The 27,162-nt window shown below is 44.9% G+C and overlaps 1 protein-coding gene across 1 annotated transcript in view; it reads right to left on the bottom strand.

The window, feature by feature from the left end:
* The window catches only part of LOC132380627 (parkin coregulated gene protein-like), a 175,821-nt gene that overhangs the window by 104,110 nt on the left and 44,549 nt on the right, over window positions 1-27,162 (bottom strand). Inside the window, exon 4 of the mRNA XM_059949567.1 lies at window positions 25,136-25,285. Within this exon, the coding sequence (XP_059805550.1) occupies window positions 25,136-25,285 (150 nt within the window). The remainder of the gene's footprint in view (window positions 1-25,135; window positions 25,286-27,162) is intronic.

Genomic DNA, 27,162 nt, shown 5'->3' with positions numbered 1-27,162 from the left:
AAACCACTTTCCTGAGATGCCCCTTGAAGGTGTCTTCTCTAGCATGGAAGCTGGTACCCATAATGGAACTGGCATTTGGTAATATTGCAGCTTGTGGGATTTAATCCATTCCTCATCTAAGCCGACTGGTTTTTAGTCACATTGTAATCCAGCAATAGGGAAGTGAATTTTTATTTCTTTCTGAGTTCCTTCATTTTGAGCTAACCCTTCAGGTGAGTGACCTGACCACGAGCCGCAGATGCAAGCCTGGCATAGCCCTGTACTGCTGGAAGACTTCCGACACGCGCTCATTACGCTCCGCTTCTCTGGAGAGATGATGTCCTGGGCTTAGTAATTGAAGGTCTCCTTGGCAACAACTCACCAGCTTGCCCGCAATATGGAAAGCAGAATTGATCCCAGTGTTCCAAGTGCAGCCTTGCTGTGGACAGGACTTCAGAAGCTGGTAAGCTCCTCCTTCAACAGTGTAACAAAGACATCTCAGCCTGTGTGCACGAGTGGTTTACTGTGAGATTTCACTGGCGGGTATGTTTCTTGACACGCACTCTGAAATAGGCCCACGTAGCTTTGAGTGTGCTTCAGCAACTAACGTTCATCAAGATTCAAGGATTAATTTCTGAATAGAGTTGATCCTTGATGAACGTTTGCAGAAACACACACAAAACTAGCTGGTAATCATAGTATGGTATATAGAACTGTGAAAAAGTCTTAGTCACGTATATAAAGCTAGGGTGAAAAAAACTTTTGCACACAGTAGTGTGTTTGTCATCAAGGAGTGGAGAACGAGTTTGTAAATCTGGCCGGAGCAAAAGGAGCGGTGAGGGTGGAGTGCCACTAGAGGGGCGTGGGACAGGTGGCAGAGAAGTGTCAGGGGCGAGGGGTGGCGCAAGTGCAGACACACCCAGCTGTGAGACACCAGGCAGGGTCATTTGGTTCCAAACAACTGGTTTATTGTTCATTACAGAATGTCTCTCTGGTGCTTCCCACTCCCTCCCCTCTCTCTTCCCTATTTTCCCAACCATGATTCCCCTCTCCCTGCCCCCTTCCCACTCTCAGTCCACCATAGAGATCCATATCAGAATCAGGTTTATCATCACTCACATTCGTCATGAAATTTTTGCAGCAGCAGCACAGTACAGTACATAAACTTAGTACAAGGCCATAAGACAGAGGAGCAGAATTAGGCCATTTGGCCCATTGAGTCTGCTCCACCATTCTATCATGGCTGATCCTTTCTTCCCCTTGTCAACTCCACTCCCCGGCCTTCTCTCCATATAGTACTATGCAAAATTCTTAGGCGCCCTAGCTCAAGAGAATTCTCAGAAGTTTGGTTCTCAACGAAAGACTCTATTAACTGGATGCATTTTACTAACCTATGCGACTGCCGGATTGGGGCTGAGGGGTGAGCGCAGACACCCAGGGAACAAACGCTCACAATGATCGATAATCATGGGTACCGGCCAGCAGTGATCACTCAGCCATCTGGTTGGCTGAGACCCAGCTGAGTCTACAACAGCCAACCAATCAGAACGACGAATCAGACCAATATAAACACAAGCACTCGGCAGCAACAACACTCAGTCGCGTATCGATGCTGTCAGCTCCACCCATGACGAAGCGTTTGCAATCTAACCTCCAGGCTCAGCGGACAGCCCTACAAACGTAGACCAGAAACTGATGGGAGTAGCCCCAGACGTACAACGTGGCTACAGGAGCAGGGCAGTGGCTGGGAACCCTGAAGTGAGTAACTCACACCCTCACTCTGCCAAAAGAAAGCTTTTGGCACATTGGCATTTGTAAATCAAAGTGTTGAGTACAGGATATGGGATGCTGAAGTTGTATAAGACATTGATGAGGACTAACTTGGAGTATTTTGTGCAGTTTTGGTTGCCTACTTGCAGGAAAGTTGTAAATAAGGTTGAACATTTACAAGCATGTTGCCCAGTCTGAAGTAACTGGGATATAAGGAAAGATTGACTAGCTTAGGACCTTATTCCTTAGAACCTAGAAGACTGAGGGGAGATTTGATAGAGGGATACAAAATTATGAGGGTATTGATAGGGCAAGTGCAAGCAGGCTTTTTCCACTGAGGTTGTGTGGGATGACAACCAGAGTTTGGGTTAAGGGTGAAAGGTGAAAGTTTAAGGGGAATATGAGGGGGAAACTTCTTCCCACTCAGAGGGTCGTGGGAGTGTGGAATGAGCTGCCAGCACAAGTGGTGCATGTGAGCTCACGTTCAACATTTCAAAGAAGCTTGGATCGGTACATGCCAGATTTGCATAAGAAATGCGCCGCAAAATACAATACAGACAGACAGTACTGGCGACCCGGGTTCAATTCCCGCCACTGCCTGTAAGGAGTTGGTACATTCTCCTCATGATCGAGTGGGTTGCTTCCGGGTGCTCTGGTTTCCTCCCACAGTCCAAAGATGTACTGTTTGGTTGGTTAACTGGGCTCTGTAAATTGTCCCGTGATTAGGTGAGGATTGCAGGGAGGGGTCAAGGTTTGAAGAGCTAGGAGGGCCTGTTCTGCACTGTATCTTTGATGCACCATCAATAACTCACTCTGAGACGTAAAGGTGAGATATCAGCTTTTATTGACTGGAAGAAGGAACAAGCAGTGGTTGACCACCATACTACATCCTGGAGACTGAGAGGCCGGGCTCAGGCCTCAATCGCCTTTATACTGGGGTCTGTGGGAGGAGCCACAGGAGCAGTCAGCAGGGGGGACGTGTCCAGACAGGTATATGTAGTTCACCACAATCTCAATAAATGAACAAATAAAAATCCTGGAGTTGACTTCCCTAGCAACAATATGGTTACACCCAGACTCATTCAATTATCACATGTACATCGAAACATACAGTGAGGTGCATTGTTTACATCAACAACCAACGCCTCAAGCTCTTCAGCAGCTCAGCACTATCTTCACAAGGGCATTTACGGATGGGTAACTAAGTCTTGGCTCAGTCTGCAAAGCCCCGTTGCTTGAATGAATTAAAAAAAAACAAAAATAATTTAACACAACATTCATTTACTGAGCGCAAAAGAACAAGGAGCAAACCTGGCAGTGAGTTGGCAACGAGATGTGAGTTGAAATCTTTCCAGCGCGACATCGATATTTCACTCTCTGCATCTGCCAGCGTCATTCCTCATTGCTCAGTAAACTCTATAGATGCACAGTGGAGAGTAGCTTAGCTGGTTGCATCATGGCTTGGAATGGAAAAACCGATGCTCAGGAATGGAGAAGTCCAGAGTGATAAAACTCAGTCCATCGCAGGCCAAGCCCTCCCCGCCATCATGAGCACATTTACATGGAGCGCAACAACCCACACCAAGGATTTCCACCATCCAGGCCATCCCCTCTTCTCTCCTGCTACCGTCGGGTAGGAGGTACTGGAACCTTAGATCCCACAACACCAAGATTAGGAATAGCTATTACCCTAAAACCATCAGGCACCTGAATGACCATGGATAACTTCATCCACCACAACGCTGAACTGATTCCATAATCTACAGACTCACTTTCATGGACACAACAATTCGAATATGCAAATATCTTTTTATTGGTGCAAGCTGTCCTCATACAGCGAGGTACAGGCCCTTTCGGCCCTTCGAGCTGCACTGTCCCCAATTTAACCCTAGCCTAATCACTTGACAATTTATAATGACCAATTTACCTACCAACTGGTACATCTTTGGACTGTGGGAGGAAACCAGATCACCCGGAGAACGTACAAGCTCCTTACAGGCAGCGGCAGGAATCGAACCCGGGTCGCTGGTACCAAAAGGCGTTGTGCTAACCACTACGCTACTGGGCCGCTTCATGTCTCTCATTGTACTGCTGCCACAAAGCACCAAAAGTCACGGTGTACAGTACGTCAGTGATAATGAACCTGATTCTGATTCATAGAACAGGAATAAGTCCTTCGGCCATCAACTTGCCAAACACGATGCCAAATTGAGTTAAATCTCTTCAGCCTGTGCAGGATCCACATCCCTTCATTTCCTGGTGTAATGAGAAGGTTTAGATTACTTTTCGCTTCCACCGTGCCGGCTGTTGACTGACTCGTTCGAAGGATGCGCAGCTCCTTCCCACTGTTTGCCTTGTGTCCCCTGGCACTGGTGTCCAGTTCTCGGTCCCTCAGGGTATAAGAATGGCACATACGAGAGGCTCACTGGCTTTCCTCTGTCTCCAGGGGATCACCTTCACACTGAGGCCACGGCCAGTGGAGAAGAACCACTGGGAAAGCGTTCTGCAGGTAAAGGAGGGCCCAGCACACCCAGACACTGAGCTAAGTACCTGTTTGTTGAATGTTTAGTTTTTGAGTAACTTGAAGAGATTTAATGAGACACTTGTAGAGTCTGAAGTGTTATTAAGTGTTTAGTATCAGAGTTTTTGTAATTTGGGGTTGCTAAGATGTTTGGTCGAATGTTTTACTGTTCGTCTGTAAATAAATTTGCAAGTTGAGTTGGTGGGGAGGAAGGCAAATGCAATGTTAGCATTCATTTTGAAAGGACTAGAACAAAAAAGCAAGGATGTAATGTTGAGGCTTTATAAAGGACTGGCGAGGCTTCACCTGGAGTATTGAGAGCAGTCTTGGGCCACTTATCTAAGACAGGATGTGCTGACATTGGACAGGGTTCAAGGGAGGTTCACAAAAATGATTTTGGGATTGAAGGACTTATCATATGAGGAGTGCCTGTTGGCTCTGGGGCTCAACTCATTGAAGAAGAATGAGGGGTGGCCTCTTTGAAACCTATCAAATGTTGAAAGGCCTCAATAGAGTGGATTGGAGAGGATGCTTCCTATGGTGGGAGAGTCTGAGACCAGAGGACACAACCTCAGAATAGAGGGGCATCCTTTTAGAATGGAGATGAGGTGAAATTTCTTTAGCCAGAGAATGGTGAATCTGTGGAATTCATGGCCACAGGCGGTTTCTGAGGCCAAGACACTGAGTATATTTAAGGTGAGGTTGATTGATTCTTGATTGACATGAAGGGATACAGGGAGAAGGTAGGAGATTGGGGCTGAGAGGGAAGTGAATCAGCCATGATAAAATTGAGGAGCAAACTTGATGGGCCAAATGGCCTAATCCTACTCCTATATCTTATGGTCTTAAATGGTTAATGTGCTTGTTCTGCCTCACTCACCAAACCCGTGAACCTGCTTCCTCGTAACACATATTTATTCAATTGCCCATCTAAAAGCCTTTCAAATGCCACTGTTGTATCTGCTTCACCTCCACTCCTGGCAACTCATTTCAGGCATCCTCCTCTCACTGTGTAAAAGCACATACTCCGTACATCTTCTTTAAGCTTTCTCCTTCATCCCTTAAATGCATGCTGACATAAACTCTTCTAGGGCTACCAGCTGGGTACAGGTATCAATTTTAACTGATGCTTCGATGACAAGCTCTGCCATCTTCTTCAGGGATGATGCCTAGGCACGTTTAGTCTGGTGTCCATCCCTCCTGATTGGTTAGCCCTCATCCAATCAGGTTTCACTGTGTTCACTGTGCCACCAACACACACACACACACACACACACACACACACACACACACACCCACACACACACACACACACACACACACACACACACATACCTGGCGGAACTCAGTGGGCCAGACAGCATCAATGGAAAAAAGTACAGTCAAAGTTTCAGCCTCAAAAGTTTACTGCACTTTTTTCCGCGGATACTGTCTGGCTTGCTGAGACCCTCCTGCATCTTGTGTGTGTTGCTCTGATTTCCAGCAGCTGCAGACTTCCTCTTGTTTCCGCTGTCCCATCTTGCTTACAATCAAGTTCCAGTCCTTACGTAGTGCGAGACCTTCATCTCTGTTCAAATTCTTTTCCTCAGGATTTATTTCTATGTCTTCCTTCAGCAGGCAGTTTCAATGTCCATTGATGCAGCACAGTAGCTTTGTGCCATCGAAGTTAATCCTACGGCCATTACGAATGCAATGTTTTGTTACTGGCGATTTCTCCAGGTAACCCGAATGAATGCGACTCCTGTGCTGCTTGACGCAGGTTTCCGCTGTGCATCCTGCCTGTCCCCACGTTGCTCTGAAGTCACAGGGAATCCACTCTGAGTCCCAGGTCATCTTTGACCAACATAAACCGGGATTGGAGCCTCCTTGTGGTTTTGTGGATAGTGTTAATCCTGTATTTCTTCATGACCCTGGTGATCCAACCAGAAACCATGGAAATATAGGGAAGGCAGGCGGTAACAACAGGTTCCTCCTTCTTGTTAGGCTTCCTGAATTCCCTGTGGATGTGGGACAGTGTATATCAGCTAGACAGGGTGCATAGTGGAAAGTGGCATCAAGGAGGATTACCTGGAGAAATCGGCGGTAGCAGAACATTACATTCACAATGGCCGTAGACTTTGACAGCACGAAATTACTGCGCCACGCCAACGTTTTTTTGGTACAACTTGGTGAAGGAAGCCATTGAAACAATACTAGCAGAAGAAAACTTTAACAATCTTAGCAGTCTTGCTCAAAGTAAGAACTAGAATTTGATTGTAAAGAAGGTGAGAGAGCAGAAACCTGACTGGTTGAGGACGAACCAATCAGGAGGGACAGACAACAGGGGTATATCTACCACTAGCCTAGACATGCCCAGGCATCATCCCTGATGAAGATGGCAGAATCTGTCATTGAAACATTGGTTAAAATTGATACCTGTACACAGCTGGTAGCCCAAGAAGAGTTTATTTGTCATTTGCGCTAGATCCTTTTTTGTTTGTTGACATTTCTGCAACGGGAATCTGGAATTCATTGTCACTGATCTCTGTGGAGGCCAAGTCATTGAGTTTATTTAAAGCAGAAGTTGAGTGTCTCTTGATTAGTCAGGGTGCTGAGGTTTACGGGGAGAAGGCAGGAGAATGGGGTTGGGAGGGAAGATAAATCAGCCGTGATCATTCTCAGACTGTGCTCCTATGTTTTATGATCTATGCCTCACAATTTCATAATATATATTTCTTGCTTTACATTTTTCTGCCATTTTCCCCTCTTTGTACAATTTGACAGAAGGTCATTCAGACCGAGAACTCATGAGTCACTCCGTCACCCATTTGCTATTTTTAACACTTTTGTAGTTGTTCGTCACCTCCCCCCTTTGGGCCTCTTCTCCATTTATCAGCCACTTGCATTCCGGAGCCGAGCATGGTGTTTTCCTGTGTGACAACATCAGGTGACAGGTCACGGCACCAGTACTAAATCAGAGCCACTGCTGCCAAAAACAGGCAGAGTCGAAGAAGCAAATTCCATCGCCCCTGCGGCGGTCTCTCCTCAGCCACTGTGCATTACAGAATTTTCAGTATTTGGCAAAGAGACCCGGCTTCAGTTTTTCACATCAGCATCAGGTTTAATATCACTGGCATATGCTGTGAAATTTGTTAACTTTATGACAGCAGTACAATGAAATACATGATAAATAAATATAGAGAAAAAACTGAGTTATATTAAGCATATATATATATATTAAATAGCTAAATGAAAATAAGTAGTGCAAAAAAAAACAGAAATAAAAAAAAGTGAGGTAGCGCTCATGGCTTCAAAGTCCATTCAGAAATCAGATGTTACAGGGGGAAGAAGCCGTTCATGAATCACTGAGTGGGTACTTTCAGGCTTCTGTACCTCCCTCCCGACGGTAACTGTGTGAAGAGGGCTGGTCCTTCGCGGCGGGGGTCTCAGTAATAGACGCTGCCTTCCTACGGCACCGCACATTGAAGGTGTCTTGGATACTACCAGCGCTGGTACCCATGATGGAGCTGACTAATTTTACAAGTTTCTACATGTTATTTTGATCTTGTGCAAAAGCCCCTCCCCCCCCCCCCCATACCAGACAGTGGCGCAGTGATTCAGAATGCTCTCCATGGTACGTTTGTAGGAGTTTTCGAGTGTTTCAGTTGACAAACCAAATATCAATAGTATACAGCCCAATCCATTTCCTTCTGCAGACTTTATTAAATGCCTATTTTGCTACGAGAGCTGAATTGTGGTTCAGGATAAAATGGAAATTCTGGTGCAACCTGATAATCCCACTGATACACTCGGCTGTGTGTTTAAACCATTTGACATTCCTCATGAACTGGACTGAGAGCATGTTATTTATGGTGTTATAGACTGAAGGCATTTGATGAATTGATTTGCTTTGAACTTTCCAAGGTAGTCAGTCCCCTGCTGTGTGGCAATATTCTGCCTGAAACCATTCAAACAGTGACCGCTTCTTTCCCCCCCATTCAGTCATAGAGCAATACAGGGCAGAAATAAGCCCTTCAGCCCTTCTAGTCCATGCTGAGACTATTTCAATGGGCTGCTCCAATCAACCTGCACCGGGACCATAGCCATCCATATCCCTACTATCCATGTAGACCGTAAGACCATAAGACATAGGCGCAGAATTAGGCCATTCAGCCCATCAAGTCTGCTCTTCCATTCCATCATGGCTGATCCTGGATCCCACTCAATCCCATGCACCTGCCTTCTCGCCACATCCTATGCCCTGACCGATCAGGAAACTATCAACTTCCACTTTAAATATACCCATGGACTTGGCCTCCACTGCACCACCCACAGATTCACTGCTCTCTAGCTAAATCTATTCTGCCTTACCTCAGTTCTAAAAGGTCACTCCTCAACTCTGAGGCTCTGCCCTCTAGTTCTGGATACCCCCACCATAGGAAACATCCTATCCATATCCATCCAATCTAGTCCTTTCAACATTCAGCAGGTTTCAATGAGATCCCCACGCATTCTTCCAGTGAGTACAGGCCCAAAGCTGCCAAACGCACCTTATATGTTAACCTCTTCATTCCTGGAATCATCCTCATGAACCTCTTCTGGACTCTCTCCAATGACAACACATCTTTTCTGAGACATGGCGCCAAAACTGTTGACAATACTCCAAGTACATCCTGACTAGTGTCTTATGAAGGCTCTGCATTATCTCCTTGCTTTTATATTCCATTCCCCTTTAAATAAGTGCCAACATTATATTTGCCTTCTTTACCACAGACCCAACCTGTAAATTTACCTTCTGGGAGTCTTGCACAAGAACTCCTAAGTCCCTCTGCATCTCTGATGTTTGAACCTTCTCCCCATTTAGATAATAGTCTACACTGTTGGTCTTTTACCAAAATGCATTACCATGCATTTCCCAACACTGTATTCCATCTGTGAGGCACCTTATCAAATGCCTTCTGAAAATCCAAGTACATGACACCTACTGTATTTCCATTGTCCACCCTGCTTTTGATTTCCTCGAAGAGCTCTAAAGAAATTGGCAGGCAAGATTTCCCTTTACAGAAACCATGCTGACTTTTGACCTATTTTATCATTTGTTGCCTTTGCTATTACAAAGAAAAAAGAGCTAGGCAAACTCAAAGGTCTTAAGGTGGATAAGTCACCTGGACCAGATGGACTACATCCCAGAGTCCTGGGAGAGGTCGTGAAGAGATAATTGATGCATTGGTCATAATCTTTCAAGAATCATTTGATTCTGGCATGGTCCTGGAGGACTGGACGATTGCAAATGTCACTTCACTCTCTAAGAAGGGAGGAAGGCAAAAAAAAAGGAAATTATAGGCCAGTTAGCCTACCCTCAGTGGTTGAGAAAGTGTTGGAGACTATTATTAAGGATGAGGTTTCGGGGTATTGGGGGTCAGAAGGACTCTTCCTCCAAGAGGGTCTCAATATGATGGCTGCTGATCATTTTTGTTGAATAAAACACTTCTACATCCACCAGCTTCAGTGCCTCCCTGATGACTTTATTCACGTCACAGCAGTCTAAGGCATGATCTGTGTGGATGGCAAACAGAACAAAAGCTTTTCGTTGTTACCTGTGCCAATAATAAAGCAATACCAATGCTAATGTCACAGGCAGCCAATTGAAACAAGGAAAACACAAAAGACCAGGTTTGGAGATGGATGATCGTAGAGTATCTTAGGACTGGAGGAGTCTTGTCTGAGGATTGTCGCCTCGTCCTGGTGGAGAAGCTTATGAGTTCCTGAGCTCCCGAGAGTGATGTTGTCTGGGGATTAGCTCCAGGTAGGGAGCCCAGGTTGGTAAGGATAAGGGGAGTTTACAGATGAAGTGCGAACTCAATGGTGGAATATGATGATACATCACAACAGCAGTGAAGGCTGAGGAAGGATGGAGCAGGAAAGGGTCCCCAGTCATCTTGCATTCCACGCCACTGGACCCTGACCCTGATTTGTCAAGGACTGTGTGGAGACTACCTGTGCCTCAGCTTCTCCACGTTAAACGGAGTCACGCACAGGTGTTCTACATTAATTGAATAATCCCTTAGGAGAACATCATACTCGATTTAAGTAACCACACAACAGAATTAGAGGAATAGGGGGCATTAGGAGGTTTGGGGTGGGCAAGGTTGGATCTGCAGACCAGCATGCTAGCCCAAAAGATAATGTAGGGTGATGAATGAAGAACTTTGTGGAGTGAGAGCATATACTAGATGGGCCGACGGGCTTGTTTCTGCGCTGTACTTTTCTATGACTCTATGAGGATGTTAGCAGCAGGTAACCAAGGTTCAGGAGCAGAGGCACCTGTAAATCAGAGCTGTAAGAGGAAGTCTTGGTAAAGAATTGGATATTCAGTGAGGGTTGCATCTGGGCCATTGTCTAAGGCAGCCCTTTGATGATTTTAGAGCCAATGGAACCGAGTTTCAGAAGCGATATACAACATGTCAATGCTTTTACTGTATACATAACACCTTGTACAACTCACTGGGGGATGAATTTCTGTGTTGTTACTTTTTGCAACTTGGATATTAAATAACAAACAAAATTAATTTACACAAATAGGCCTGTATAAGCAAAAATGGCAAAAAATGAACTTTAATTCCCCCCTTCTCTCTATTCCCATTTCTATCTCACCTCTTCTTAACAGAAAGGCCACAGTCAATGTATGTGGGCAGCAACAACGCTAGTCCGTTACACTGAGCGCTAGCGCTCTCTAGGGCTGCCTGCTCAGCCCGCCACTGTTCACACTGCTGACACGTGACTGTGTCACAGGATCCAGCTCAAACAGTGTCATCGGGCTTGCGGATGACACAGCAATGTCTGGTCAACGACGACGATGAGTCAGCGTAGAGAGGAAGTGGAACTGGTGTGAGAACAACAAACTAAGTCTGAACTTGGAGGAGACCGAGGGAACGATTCTGCGAATCTCGGTGAATATGCGGCTCACCCGTAGAGAGAGCTCAGAGCACCAAGTTCCTGCGAGTTGACCTCAAATGGTTTGAGTATCAGCACCCTGAATAAGAAGGCACGGCAGCGCCTCCACTTCCTGAGGAGACTGAGGCAAGCCAGACTCCCCATGCCCCACCAATCTTCCCTGAATTTTAAAGAGTGCCATTGAGAGCATCTTGACAATCAGCCTCTCATCTGGAATGGGAGCAGCAGAGCATCGGACAGGAAGCCCCTAGGAAGGACTGTGAGAGCAGCTGGGAGAATCATAGGGGACTCTCTACCTTCTGTCAGGAACATTGATCGTACACAGGGCCCTTAGCATTATCTAGCATCCTCATTGACTTTCTACATCAGGCAGGAGACGCCAATGCATAAAGACAAGAAGGGTCCCTCAGGTCAATAGGCTTCTGAGCTCCCTGCTGCGCTGCATTCGAAGTGCCATCGGATAATTTGTACTGAACCTTGCAATATTTAATTTATGGACTTTAATTTGTTTATCTATATTTGATTCATCTATAAATTTAATACTTACTTTCCTAAGTTATTGGGTGTTACTTGTGTGTTATGTGTACTACTATGCTTTGCACCCTGGTCTGGAGACATCCCGTTTGACGGGATACACGTACATAGATAAATGACAATAGAGTTGACTTGACTTGACAGACCCTTACCCCTCTCTTCACTTGCCTATCACCTCCTTCCCTTCCTCCCATAGTGCACTCTCCTTGCCTATCAGATTCCTTCTTCTTCATCCTCTTACCTTTTCCACCTATTACCATCCAGCTTCTAAATTCACCCCTCCCTCCCCAACCCACACACCTTACCCCTCACCTGGTCTCACCTATCACCTGCCATCTCGTACTCTTTCCGCCCCGCCCTCCTCAACTTCTTATTCTGGCTTATGCCCCCTCCCATTCCAGTCCAGACGAGTGGTCTTGGCCCAAAACTTTGACTGTTTATTCCTCTCTGTAGATACTGCCTGATCTGCTGAGGTCCTCCAGCATTTTGTGTGTGATCTCTCCAAGGGGACCACAACCTTATCATGGTTTGGAGGCTTGCGTGCTTCAATGAATCGGAGAGCTCTGTTTGCTGGAGTCAGAGTTTTTGGTTGGGTTACCCATAGATCAAAGGGGAGAGGCCAGACGAAGTGAGGTCTGCCAGTCGTCCAGGTTTGGGGGATCCGCTCAGGGCTAACAACCTTGACTAGTAAAACAAAACTGTTTCGGAAACAGCAATGAAGAATCCTTCTACAACTGAGTGCGACGGTATTCCTGAGTCTCCACCCGGGACTTGCCATGGCTGACAGTAGTGAAAACCGAGAGGAAGCTACTCTGAATCCTTGAACACCTTCATTGCTGCCCTAAAAGCCAATGGCATAATGGGCAGCAAGTAAGTAAGAATGTAGATCATTACTGCACAGCAGAGGCCCTTTGGCCCAGAATTGTGTGCTGACCTTTTAACCCACTCTAAAATTAATCTAATCCTTCTCTCCTGCACAATGTGTAGTCCTGAATTTTATGACTGCCTTGTGTCTGTGCAGTTCTAGTTATTTCCTCTACCAGAATGGATCTCAGCCCTCTCCCATTATTGTTTTAGTGATGAATAAATTAAACTTCTCATTTTAAAAAGTTGCTTCTTTGTTCCTATTAATTAATTAATGTTATAAATATTCAAATTTCTTATCCCCAAGTACTTAAAGAGAAAGAAAAATGACATGCTTTATGGGACATGTGTCCCATTTGCAGTGGACTCGAACTTCACAAGTATTTCTGGGACTGGTCTTCAGTTCAAAAATTTCTATCCAGAATCAGCTTGGGAGTTGCCGTGACGTCACGGCCAGATGAAAGCTTCTCTTTTTATTAAAAATGGCTTAAGTTACGGCCTCAAGAAAGCAGAACTCTGAGAGGAAGAGGAAGAAACTTGGGGGAGGGGGGTGGTGCTGTTCAGTTGAGGTATCATACTATGTCTCATCAGAATGTGTCAAAGGTTACACACAATAAGGAAATTAATGGGAATCGATGAGGGTAGCAGGTGAAGATTGCAAAGAGTTGGCCGTTCAGGTTGCCTCCTATACATTGACCCCTAAGCCTACTTCACTCAGAAAGCAATGAAAGCATTATGACCTGATTGAAATAGACTATTATCATGGTGGGACCACCAAGAGGACCACGACCTTGCCGTAGGGTTTGGAGGCTTGCATGCCTCAATGTCCCGGAGAGCTACGTTGGCTGGAGTCAGGGCTTTATGCTCGGTGGGGTCACCAATGACAAACAGGTCAAAGGGTAGAGGCCAGATGAGAGTGGGCCACCGGTCTTCCAGGTTTGGGGGTTTAGCTCAGGGCTAACAACCCTGACTGGTCAAACAAAATTGTTACAGAAACAGCAATGACGAATCCTTCTACATCTGAGTGCGAAGGTATTCCTGAGTCTCCACCAGGGACTTGCATGGCTGACGCTGGTGAAAGCTGAGAGAAAGCTACTGACACGATGAAGGAAGCCCTGAACACCACCAGAGATGGAGGACCTTCATTGCTGCCCTAAACGCCATAATGGACAGCAAGTAAGAATGCTAGGAGAACTATTGGTAGAGTATTGAGCGCCTGGCGATATTGGGTCTAGAACATAATGTTTGATACCAGTCTCAACTCAATCTCTTTGACCCACTGCTGCCAGGAAGGAGGTACAGGATCATCAAGACTAGGACTGCCTGCTTCTTCCCTCAGGTTGTGAGACTAATGAATACTCTTCTACCACCAAGGTCTCATCACTAGGACAGTGCACTGTTGACTCCACGTCCAACACATCATTCTCCGCAACCTCTGCCACCTCCAAAGTGGTTCCTACCACCAAGCACATCTTTACCTCCCCCCCCCCCCCCGTTTTCCACAGGGATAACTCCCTCCATGATTTCCTTGTCCGTTCCTTCATGGTTCAAAAGGTCCATCTGCCCGGATATGATTCCCCGTACAAGGTGAAAATAAAGGACTTGTTTTCTTTGCTCATGAGGAGATCAGCCAGGACTCATACATTAAAAGTAATTGACAGAAGGATTAGAAGGGAATTGAGTCTAGTTAGAGACACCCCCTGATGATTCAATGGTTCCATTTAATATCAGAGGATGTAGACAGTATTCCACCTGAAATTCTTACTCTTCACAGACATCCATGAAACACGAACAAAATCCCCAAAGAATGAGTGACAGGAAAAATGTTAGAACTCCAAAGGCCCCCTTCCTACACACAAGCAGCAGCACCTTCCCCCCCCGCCACTCCCATCACCCGGCATGCATGCAATAGCAAAGGCCCCAAAGAGACCACGATCTGCCATCCGTCAAAAGCCGCTGTTCACCCCAACAGTTCGACATGCCATAGCCTCTCTCCATCAGCAAGAGGTATCACTCCCGTCGTGCACTGAGAGCATACACACTGAAGCTGCTAGCAAGCTGTAATGAACTGAGATGTTGGAAGTGGGGTCAGTCTCAACAGGCATTTATTGACCTGCCTGGACATGCTGGATCATAGAACAAAGAAGAGTACAGCACAAGAACAGGCCCTTCGGCCGGCAATCTCATGCGTAAATAATCACATTAGTAATCAAATGCACAAATAAACAAATCCTTTCTGCCTACACAACGCCCACATCCTTCCATTTTTTACACATTCAAAGTCTAAGTCACAGTAAATTTATTATCATTGAGTGTAAACATCACTATATACTACCATGAGATTCATTTTCTTTAGGGATCAACCACTTAAGTCGAAGTCAAATTGAATTTGTGATCAAAACTTAATTTTAATGGCAATTTTTGAATGGAGCTTTGTCTCTAACAAAGGAGTTGCTTTACTCCACTAGCCTGGAGGTCAACCTTGGGCAAAACGTAGGGGAGGCACCTGCTTAGAACCCATCCCCCCTCCCCCCCACCAAACGGGGTCACGTGAAGCCATGGGAGCAGGTGGTGGATGGTCGTACGAGCAGCCGGTGCACATCACAAGTCCTGGTGATGCAACCGCTGATGCCAGGCAGACAATCTCTGAAGAGTATTGATAATGGCCGGGATCACCCATCTTGTAAAGGCACAGCCCAGAAGAAGGCAATGGCAAACCAGTTCTGTAGAAAAAAATGCCAAGAACAATCATGGTCATGAGACCATGATCTCCCATATCATACGACATGGAACATAAGGAACGAACGAACCATTTACCATTTACGTCTTCTTGCATGCATTTACAGGAATATAAAGAAATTCAACAGAATTTATTTAAAAGTTATACATAAACAAAGACTGACAAACAACCAATATGCAAAAGAAGGTAAACTATGTAGATAAAAAAGTAAATAATTAATATTCAGAACATGCATTGTAGAGTTCTTAACAATGTGTCTGTAGGTTATGGAATTAGTTCAGAGTTGTGATGAATGTAATGGCTTAAGAGTCTTCTGGTTATATAACTATCTTTTTTATGCCATTGACCAAGGGGTCCATGGACCACAGGTTGGGAACCCGTTTGTAGGGTAATAACTATTCCTGAACCAGGTGATGCGGAAACTCCTGCGCTTCCTGCCCGATTTTAGTAGCGCACAATCTTAGGTATGAAACCATTAGAGCAGAGGGCTCAGCACCCAGCTTTGTGGTTATAAAAGAGCTTCTTCATGTGTTCATATCTTCATGTGCCTACCTAAGAGCATCTTCAGCTCCTGTCATATTTGGCTCCATCATCACTCCTGGTACTGCTGTCCAGGCACCCACCACTCTCTGCAAAATACACTTGACATCAAATTTTTTGTTGCTTCCTCAAATTTTTCTTTTGTTTATGATAGACCACTTGAAGCCGAACGCAAAAATGATTTCAGACAGCTTGCATCACGTAGGAATTTGGAGAAACAAGAAATTAAGTTTAACTGAATATAATGTGTTTAATTGCATAATGGTGCTGATGACTGCAATATCCTGGTGAAATCGTTCACTGTGCTCGTCACCGACAGTGCCAAAATTAGCAGAGAAGAAGTCTAAATGGGATTGCAGAAGATGAATCTTTAGTGGTATGCTGCACTTCATGGTTTCGTATGCTCAAAGCATATTGTCAACCAGCTGTATGTAGTTTGGAAATCTGTAGTTGCCAAGAAAATTTTCAACCAAGTCCCTGAATGCCTTCCACGTGATTTTCTTTGGCCCTTCGAGAAGTTCTTCAGATTGATGACCGGTCTGATTTGTGAACTTTCTTAATCTTGGTATCAATTATTCTGACTTGAATTATGAACTGAAATGAGAAATATAGGTGACTTTGAAAAAATGGTGCATGAAAGGGAAAATTCGTGGTGACTATCATGATCAGCAGCCCAAAATCCATAAGATACGCCCAAAAATATTCAGGAAGCAAAATCTTTGTTGTGTGGTAGTATCTGCTTTGGTTATCTTCTTTGAGTTTACCCCCTCTCACCTTAAATGCATGCCCTCTAGCATCAGATATTTCAATCCTGGAAAAAAGATACTCTGTCTATGCCGCTCAAAATTGTACAGACCTCTAGCAAGTCTTCCCTGAGCCTCCAGCACTTCAGAGAAAACAAACGCAAGGTTGGCCAACTTCTCCTTACGGCACATGACCTCTAATCCAGGCAGCTAATGGTGGGCAAATAACCTGCCGTATTATGAAGTTCTTCAATTGTATGACATGCTGCTTATTCTTCTGTTGGGAATTTTTTGATGCCCGAGCCATTGAAATTGGCAGGTTGAGAAGCAGCTCAGAATCCTTTCATCTGTCTCCGTGTAAGAGGATGCAAAGTGATTTTCCAGGAGCAATTGCTTGAACTGACTAGAGAGATCATTCAATATTACTTTTCTAATGTTGTATATAAATCCATCAAATACAAATTTTGCACAGAAGGTGGCATTTCCCTAAGAAAAAAAAGGCCTACACATGTAGATTAGCTCATAAGTAGGGCTTTGTCTGATAGTCTGAAACTGAATTTTAAACAGGAATAACTTTCCGTCACTACTCAGTCACTTTATGTGACAGCCTGACATTACATTCCCTCGGTTTTATTGATGTAGGCATCAACTTTGAACTCGCAACAGTCACTTTACTTACAGAGGTTCAAACAACTTTCAGATCAATGTTCACTCAGTGGCCACTTTATTAGGTATGCCTGTACACCCGCTCGTTAATGCAAATACCTAATCCCATTCTCGCTCCCATTTGTCAGTCCATGGCCTCCTCTTGTTCCACAATGAGGCTGCCCATAGGCTACATCCACACTAGACCGGATACTTTTGAAAACGCCGGTTTCGCGTAAAAACAATAGGGGTCCACACTAGACATTTTCAAAAATATCTCTGTCCACATTGAAACGGATATTTTGGCGAATCTCCTCCTACTGTGCATGCACAAGACACATCTGCCGAAAACAAGCGACATGTTTGGTGTCGAATCTCGCTGTGAAAGTGCGCGTTTGTTCAGTTACAGACTAGAAAAACTTAAATGACGGGCAGCTGTTGGCTTTCGCGCAGGAGGACTTAAAAGTAAAAAAAAACAAATACTGGAGTGTATGGAGGCAACCAACAGGGAGTTCATAGATAGTATGACCCGGCTGACGACGAACATCGAAAAACTGACTAACTCTGTTGCATTAATAAAGGCCCTTGTTAAAAGTATAAAACATGTCTGCATCAGTATTATCTTGTATTTCCATACAATGTTACATTAGGCTGTTACACATCTATTGTCAGAGAAGTACTTGCATAAATAGGTAAACCACCTTCATACAAGCAAGGACAGAAAACAGGGCAAAGTGAGTATACTTATTTATTCAGTAAATTATGGGTCAAAGTATTTGGTGAGTACATTTCTAACTCTTCCGGCTTCAGTCTTGTTGCCGTCTGTTCTGAAATTGTTAGATTGTGTGTGTGGGGGGGGTGTGTTCAGGAAAACAATGAAATGACACGCTGCCATCTGACAGTGTTTTCAGATTTGTCCGGTTACCCCATCCTCACTGATATGCCCAAGTGGCGTTTTCAAAATTACACACCCCGGACAGCATTTCTGAAAAGCTCCGGTTTCAGGGAACGAAAACGCCATTTTAGTGTGGACAGAGTGTAAAAACGAAGAGAAAAAGCTTCAGTTACAGATTTATCCGGCGTAGTGTGGATGTAGCCTCAGAGTGGAGGAGCAACATCTTATATTCCGTCTGGGTAGCCTCCAACCTGATGACATGAATATTGATTTCTCCTTCTTTAAACAAATTTCTGCCCTCCCTTTCCTCTATTCCCCACTTTGACCTTTTACCTCTTCTCACCTGCCTATCACCTTCCTTGGGGCCCCTCCTCCTTCTCTTTCTCCAAATGGTCCACGCTCCTCTCCTATCTTCTCCAGCCCTTGACCTTTCCCACCCACCTGGCTTCACCTATCACCTTTTTGCTAGCCTCCTTCCCCTCCCCCCACCTTTTTATTCTGGCATGTCCCCCCTTCCTTCTCAGTCCTGAAGAAGGATCTTAGCCCAAGTCGTAGACTGTTTATTCATTTCCGTGGATGCTGCCTGATCTGCTGAGTTTCTCCACCATTTTGTGTGTGCGTTGCTCTGAATTTTCAGCATCTGCAGGCTTTCTCATGTTTAAAAGATCTAACCAGCAAATCGTGTGCAGACATGGTCAAGAAAGTTCAGTTGTTGTTCAGACCAAACATCAGAATGGGGAAGAAATGTGATCTGAGTAATTTTGATGCGGAATGATTTTTGGTGCTAGAAAGGGTGTTTTGAGTATCTCAGAAACCGCTGATTCCCAGGGGTTTTTACACATACCATTCAGTACAGAGAATGGTGCCTAAAACACCCAGTGAGCAGCAGTTCCGTGGGCAAAAACATCTTGTTAATGAGAAAGGTCAGAGAAGAATGGCCAGACTGGTTCACGCTGACAGGAAGGCGACAGTAGCTTAACACAGCAGGTGTTACAACAGTGGTGTGCAGAAGAACATCTGTGTGAACACATAACACATCAAACCGTGAAGGGGATGGACTACAGCAGAAGACCACAAACATACACCCAGCGGCCATTTTATTAGGTACAGGAGGTACAGTCAGGCTACTCTGGGACTTGGGCTGTATCATTTTATTTGTTCTTTGGACCACTGAGTGTATGTACCAAATCGATGGCGAATCTGATTTTGCCATGTCTCAGACTGCACACAGTCTACAGAGACCTTCCACTTAACCATTGACAGTTTCCTTAAAAGGCAAGTGATGCTTGTCAGAGGTTTTCTGCGGCCATCAAAGACTATGAGAGTGCTCAGAATTCCAGGGAATGATTAACCCTGAGGTATTCTGTGATTGGGAAGTTCAACATATAAAATCAAGTCTAGCATAATATGAAGTTATCAGCGATAAAAGATGTCGTTTCGATAAAACCCATTGGAAATGTGCAGCATCATAGTTTCAAGGGCCAATTGAAGTAGACCATCTAGGGTTCCATATCTTTAAAATTAAACATGATGTCAACACAAGAAGTTCTGCAGATGCTGGAAATACTGATCAATGCACAAGATCCATTTCTATCATGCTCCACTGTCTCCTCCTATCAGATTCCTTCTTCCTCAGCCCCTTACCTGTTCCACCTATCACATTCCAGCTTTTACTTCATCCCCTGGCTCTGTCACCTGTATTCCCTTACCAGGTTTGGCCTGTTGCCTGCTAGGTTGGACTCATTCACCTTCCCCATTCTAGCTTCTGTCCCTTCCTTTCCACTCCTGATGGAGGGTCTTGGCCCAAAATGTCCGCTGTTCATCACCCTTCACAGATGTTGCTTGACTTGCTGAGTTCCTCCAGTATTCTATATGCGGTTCGCTTCAAAATCAACCTGTGCCTTCATTAAATTTAAGTATCCAAGCTTAAAATGCCTTTATTAACTTTAAAGTAATCCTAGACTCCAACTGGATAAGTGTATTTGAAGTATTGTGCAGAATTCTGGTCGCCCCATTACAGAAAGGATGTGAAGGCTTTGGAAAGGGTATAGAGGAGGTTTATCAGGATGCTGCCCAGATTCGAGGGTATGAGTCATAAATAGAGTTAGTTATTTAGTTACTGCCTGTTATGCTGCTAGCATTTAGGGCAGCAACAAAGGTCCACCATCTCTGTCTATCCTGGGCGTTTTGAGGTTCAGGGTCCCCAATTCCACCTCTACAATACGGTGCCAAGTTGCCTTTGGTCTCCTGCGTTTCCTCCTCCCTTCAGGTGTCCGTTGGAGTGCTGCCTCGTTGATGGAGTTGACCCCTCCTCAGCATTTGCTCGATCTATCTCCAACGTTTCTTCACAGTGATTGCAGCCATGTCCTCTTGGTGACACTGAAGGAGTAGGGCGTGGTTGGAGATCTTTCTTGGCCAGAAAATACGGAGGATCTTCTGAAGGCTCGTGGTGTGGAATGACCACAGTTTGGCGAGTCATAAATAGGAATTGGACACATTTAGGAGCAGCAGAGTTTGAGAGGAAACTAGATAGAGATTTATACGTTTATGACAGACAGAGATAGACAGCCAGTATCTTTTTCCTGGGGTCAAAATGTCCAATACTCGAGGACATGTTTTAAGGTGTGAGAGGGAAATTCAAATGAAATCTGCGTGCCCTCCCCCACCCCCTTACAGAGAGTAATGGGTGCCTTGAACAACATTGCTGTGATAGTGGGGAGGACTGGTAGAAACAGATATAAAAGTGGTCTTTAAAAGATTCTCTGATAGATGAATTTGCAGGAATGGAATGATATTGATCATGTACAGGCAGAAGAGATTTACTTTAATTTGGCATTGTGTTCAGCACAGACATTGTGTTCTAAGTTCTAAGTGGACTCTTAGAGCCTTAATTCTGAATACATTCTTAATGCAGTCTATGTGCATTACAATGTGACAGGTTTAGTCTGTAGATTGGGTAGCTCCCTATCTCAGGGGCTTAGAATAAGCAAAGGGTCTTCTTCATTCTTGACAGCTCGGATCCCACTGGCTAATTTGTAACACTAATGGTATGCTTAAGGAAGTCTGTGGCATAATCTGCCATAAGCAGTCTGTCTTTGGATATCAGGATCTATTTTATCAGCTGAAGCAAAACTGCCCAGCAGCGAGCTTTCTCCTGTATAAGGTAAAACCGTGCTTCAAACTCTTGGCTAATTATCTATGGCTACGATGCTCACTCCCTTCAAACAAAAATATTAATGTGATTTAAAGCTTCAGGTTGTGATGAGGGCAAATGTAAGTCATGTGTTGAATCAGAATTCCAGTGTGGCCAGCTCCATGGAGCTGCTAATGGATTTTTTTCATCCTTGACGGTTTGGACCCTATTGGCTGATTCATTCTTCTTCATCCTCAACAGCTTGGATCCATTGGCTAATTTGTTCTTCTTCATCCTTGACAGCGTGGATCTTATTGGCTAATTCATTCTTCTTCATCCTTGACAGCATGGATCTTATTGGCTGATTCATTCTTCTTCATCCTCAACAGCTTGGATCCATTGGCTAATTTGTTCTTCTTCATTCTTGACAGCTTGGATCCTATGGCTAATTCATACTTGTTCATCCTGGACAGCTTGGATCCTGCTGGCCAATTTGTTACACTAATGGTACGCTTATGGAAGTCTGTAGTGTAATGAGCTACAAGCACTCTGGGTGTGTTGTGTGAGCTTAAAGTAGTTTTCCTAATTATTCCATTTATGTAGGACCCTCAGCTGGGCAAAATTGAAAGGAATATGGGCAAAAGTAAAATTTCTTGGGTTCCTTACATTATTGGTCTTTGAAGGTAAAAAGAGAAAATCTACCAGTCATTCTGTAGTGATCAATGAACCAATTGCTTGGGAGCAAATGACCTGGTCTGGTGCCTCAGGCCTGGGTGTGTCTGCATAGGCCCCTGGCACTTCTTCTCTCCCACCTGTCCCACATTCCTCCCGTGGACAACGTTCCTCACCATCCTCAACCATTGTTCCTGCCGGATTTACAAGCTGGCTCTCTGCCCCCACATTAACTAATACAGTTCTGTGCAAAAGTCCTCAACACCCTGGCTATATATATGTGTATAAAACTTTTGCACAGTGCTATACAGCAGGATTGCATCCCTTCTGGCCCAGCAAGCCTGCACTGCCCACTCACACCTATGCGACCGATTAACCCACGACGCCGTATGCCTTTGGAATGCGGGAGGAAACCCATGCAGCCATGGGGAGAACCGACAGACTCCTTACAGAGGCTGTGGCCTGCAGCCATCATGTTCCGGGACCAGCTTCACTCATCTCCATGCTGGGCTGGCTCTGTGACTACATCGGCTTGAAGGGCCGGCAGCATCGCCGAACTGGTTCCGTGGCGGTGGACTCCCTTTCGGGGACCCTGCAGTTCACGTTCCGTGTGTTACTTGTTCACTTTTTCATTGTTTGCTCGCTTTGTTCTCCTTTTTTTGTACCTTGGCTGTTTGACAGCCTTCGTTGCGTGGGGGTTTTTACTGGGCTCCGCGGTGTGTGTTTTCTTTGTGGCTGCCCGCAAGAAGATGAAACTCAAGGTTGTATGCAGTATCCATGCTTTGATAATAAATGCACTTTGAACTTTGAACCCGGGTGACTGTAACACTAACTGTTACTCCACCATTCTACCCTTGTTGTTTGGATTTCATTCCCTGAAAGTGAAATTTAATGTCTACTTTTTTATTTATTGAGATACACTGCAGAATAGGTCCTTCCGGCCATCCTGCCCAGCAGTCCTGTCATTTAATCCTAGCCGAATCTCGGGACAATTTACAATGACCAATTAACTAAGCAACCAATACGTCTTTAGAATGTGGGAGGAGACCGTAGAACCTGGAGGAAACCCGTGCGGTCACATAGAAACAAGGAAATCTGCAGCACATTATAGGCCCTTCGGCCCACAATGTTGTGCCGACCATGTAACCTACTCTAGAAGCTGCCTAGATTTTCCCTACCGCATAACCTTCTATTTTTCTAAGCCCCATGTACCTATCTAAGAGTCTCTTAAAAGACCCTATTGTATCCACCTCTACCACCTTCGCCAGCAGTCCATTCCAAGCACTCACCACTCTCTGTGTGAAGATCTTACTTCTGACATCCCCCTCGTATCTACTTCCAAGCACCTTAAAACCATGCCCCCTTGTGTTAGCCATTTCAGCCCTGGGTAAAAGCCTCTGACTATCCATAGGATTAATGCCTGTCATCATCTTTTACACCTCTGTCAGATCATCTCTCATCCTCCGTCGCTCCAAGAACAGGGAGAACATATAAACCTCTGCCAGGCAGCCGTGGGTTATGGGTACAGACTTACTGCAGCTTTCAAATGAGAAATAGATAAAAATATTGGAAGACAAAAAAAAGTTGCAAGAGTGTAAGGCAAACAATGGAATTGGCTGAATAGTTGTCACAGAGTCAGTGGGCTGATTGATATCTTTCTGTTTGTTAATGATTCCGATTACAATAGGACTGCATTGAGGCTACATTCCATGGAGCTGCTCATGCAGATCAAATCAACATTTACCAAAGAATCAGATTCGGAATACAGTTTGTACTTACAGGATAGATGAAACATGGTTGAAAAAGGGCAGAGAAAATTTACAATGGACTGGAAGACCTCAGTTATAAGGAAAGGTTGACCAGGTTAGGATTGTATTCTTTAGGACGTAGAAGATTGAGAGATTTGCTAGAGCTATACAAAATTATGAAGAGGAGAGATAGGATAAATATAAATAGGCTTTTTCCAATGAGTTTGGCTGGGACTACAGCCAGAGGTCGCGATTAAGGGTGAGAGGTGAAAAGTTTAAGGGAAACACGAGGGGAAATGTTGTCACTCAGAACATGGTGAGAGTGTGGAATGAGCTGCCAGCGCAAGTGGTGCGTGCAAGCTTGATTTCAACATTTAAGAGAAGTTTGGATCGGTACATGGATGGTAGGGGTGTGGAGGGCTGTGGTTCCAGTGCAGGTTGAAGCGAATAGGCAGTTTAAATGATCTTGGCATGGACTAGATGGGCCAAAGGGCCCGATTCTCTGCTGTACTTCTCTATGACTCTAATCCAGTTTTGGAATCAGTTTCTGAATGCAGATTGGGAATCCAGTTTCGGAATCAGATTCAGAATACTGTTTGGGAGCACAACTCAGTGCCATTCACCAGAAATAATGATGCAAAACACTCGGTGCTGATTGCCCCAGAGCTCTGAAAGACATCTTTAAACTTTTGATTTATTGAGAATAATTGAGATACACTGTGGAAAAGGTCCTTCCAGCCCTTTGTTGTTGTTCCTCTCTGTGCTTGTAGTGCGCTGTGTGGCAACCTTGCCGTTTCTTTAGTATTTTTTGCCAAGTTGCTAGCTTGGCGCTTGTGGTGAACTACATATACCTATCTGTACACACCCCCCTGCTGACTGCTCCTGCGGCACCTCCCACAGGACCCCTGTATAAAGGCGGTTGGAGGCACTGCTCCTCCCTCAGTCTCCAGGATGTTGTGTGATGGTCTCTTGCTGCTGATGCTGCTTTCTTCCAGCTAATAAAAGCCTATCTCTCGCCTCATGTCTCCGAGAGTTATTGATGGTGCGTCAGTGCTCAACAGGCAGAAAATGTGCAAGGCGCCGTTGGGGACCACTCGCCTTGAAGTCCAGTGCAGCTGCCACTACAGCACTGGCTGGAAACCCCATGCTAGCTTAATTGTCACTGGGCAACTTACACTGACCAACTAACCTACCGACTGGTTGGACTGTAGGAGTGAAACTGGAGGGAACCCGCATGATCACATAGAGAAAGTTCAAACTCCTTACCGAGTATTGAACCCGGGTCGCCTGCATTGAAAACCGTTGTGCTAACCACTACACTACTATGTCGTCCAGTGCAAGAACTCATGAATAAGTATGTCGTAAAGAAGAGTTCGGGAGGTGACCCCCACCCCCCCACCCCCCCATCTGCCACTTACCGTTCATGTTTTTAAAAAGGTTGAGAATAGGCAATATCTGACGATAGTAGGGAACCAACGCCTCACCCACCCTCTCTCCCGATACGACAAGATGCTGCAGGATTTTCAGTGTGGTACAGATAACATGCTTGTTCCGGGTGTTCAGGGCATCTGTGTGAGACATGAAAGGGTTATGAGCCAATGTTCTGATTAAATGCTCCCCGCTGAGACGATGGTGTATCATTAGCTGAGAGCAGCATTAGATCCCTGGTGTACGCCTTCCCCTACTTCCATTCCTTTCTGCCAGCCAAGACTTATTAGCCTGTCCAGCATGTTTATGTAGCGCTGAAGCTTTCTGTTATTATTTTGTCCTCACACTGCTTATACCCCGAGGGACGTGAAAGCCTTTCTGTCACTCACAGGAGTAAACGGCACGTTTCTAATCAAGTGTCCGACCCATTAAACAAAGCAGGCAGTTTTGTATCTGAAATTCTGCGGATGCTGGAAATACAGAGCTACACACGGCAAATGTGGGAAAAGCTCAGCAGGTCAGGCAGCATCCGTGGAAATGAATGAACAGTCAACGCTTTGGGACGGGACCCTTCCTCAGGATCTTGCATCAACCTGGGAAAGCTCTACCACTGGAACATCAACTTATTGCATTTAGGCTCTGAGAACAAGTCACCAAGCTAAAGTGGTCACTCTGCTTCATCTGATGAGGCTCTCAGCAATTTTGCTTGCTCCATCAAAGATTTCTACAAGAAGTCACCTCGCTATAGGAAGGATGTGGAAGCATTGGAAAGGGTACAGAGGAGATTTACCAGGATGCTGCCTGGTTTAGAGAGTATGGATTATGATCAGAGATTAAGGGAGCTAGGGTTTTACTCTCTGGAGAGAGGATGAGAGGAGACATGATAGAGGTGTACGAGATATTAAGAGGAATAGATAGAGTGGACAGCCAGCGCCTCTTCCCCAGGGCACCACAACTCAATACTTTAAGCAGCATGGCTTTAAGGTAAGGGGAGGGAAGTTCAAGGGGGATATTAGAGGAAGGTTTTTTTACTCAGAGAGTGGTTGATGCGTGGAATGCACTGCCTGAGTCAGTGGTGGAGGCAGATACACTAGTGAAATTTAAGAGACTACTAGATAGGTATATGGTGGAATATAAGGTGGGGGGTTATTTGGGAGGCAGGGTTTAAGGGTCAGCACAACATTGTGGGCCGAAGGGCCTGTACTGTGCTGTATTGTTCTATATTCTATGTCTAAGTTGGTGAGGCCACACTTCAAGATTCCACATTCAAGATAGTTTATTGCCATTCCTCAGTACGTGAGTGTAAAGGAGAATAAAATGATTGTTACTCTAGATAAATATATCATAAATACATGTTATATTAATATAAGTATAAGATTAGCTTATATATATAGTCCACTCTCGTCCATTTACGATTTGTTCTGTTCGCCAATTGCTTGTCAGATGGGCCAGTTCCCCATCCATTGTTGCGGACCTTGTTAATCTGAGCGACGTCCAAGCTGCCGTGGTTACCTCACGTTCTCGTTATTTATTGCCATTTATTTATATTTGCATTTGCACAGTTTGTTGTCTTTTGCACTCTGGCTGATCTTTCATTGATCCTGTTATAGTCACTATTCTCTAGAATTGCTGAGTATACCCGCAGGAAAATGAATCTCAGGATTGTATATGGTGATATGCATGGACTTTGATAATAAAATTCACTTTGAACTTTGACCTCGAATATTATGGGAGCTTGCTCGTATACAGTGGTGTCTTTAGGTTGGGTCTTTGTCATGTGTGGATGGCCTGTAATAACAACTGTATATTACCATTTGTCTACGGAAATAGCAAAGGAACCTAAAGAGCATCAGATGGGTAGATACAGTACTGTGAAAAAGTCTTAAGCAAATATATAACACTATTAGACCATAAGATCATGAGACATAGGTGCAGATTTAGGCCATTTGGCCCATCACATCTGTTCTGCCATTTCATCATGGCCGATCCAAATCTCCTTTCAGCCTCAATCTTCTGC

The sequence above is a fragment of the Hypanus sabinus genome, chromosome 24 (genome assembly GCF_030144855.1).
Source record: "Hypanus sabinus isolate sHypSab1 chromosome 24, sHypSab1.hap1, whole genome shotgun sequence".
In the NCBI taxonomy this organism is placed as follows: Eukaryota; Metazoa; Chordata; class Chondrichthyes; order Myliobatiformes; family Dasyatidae; genus Hypanus; species Hypanus sabinus.
Note: the sequence above shows the minus strand (reverse complement) of the source record. Positions and strands in the feature narration are given on the sequence as shown.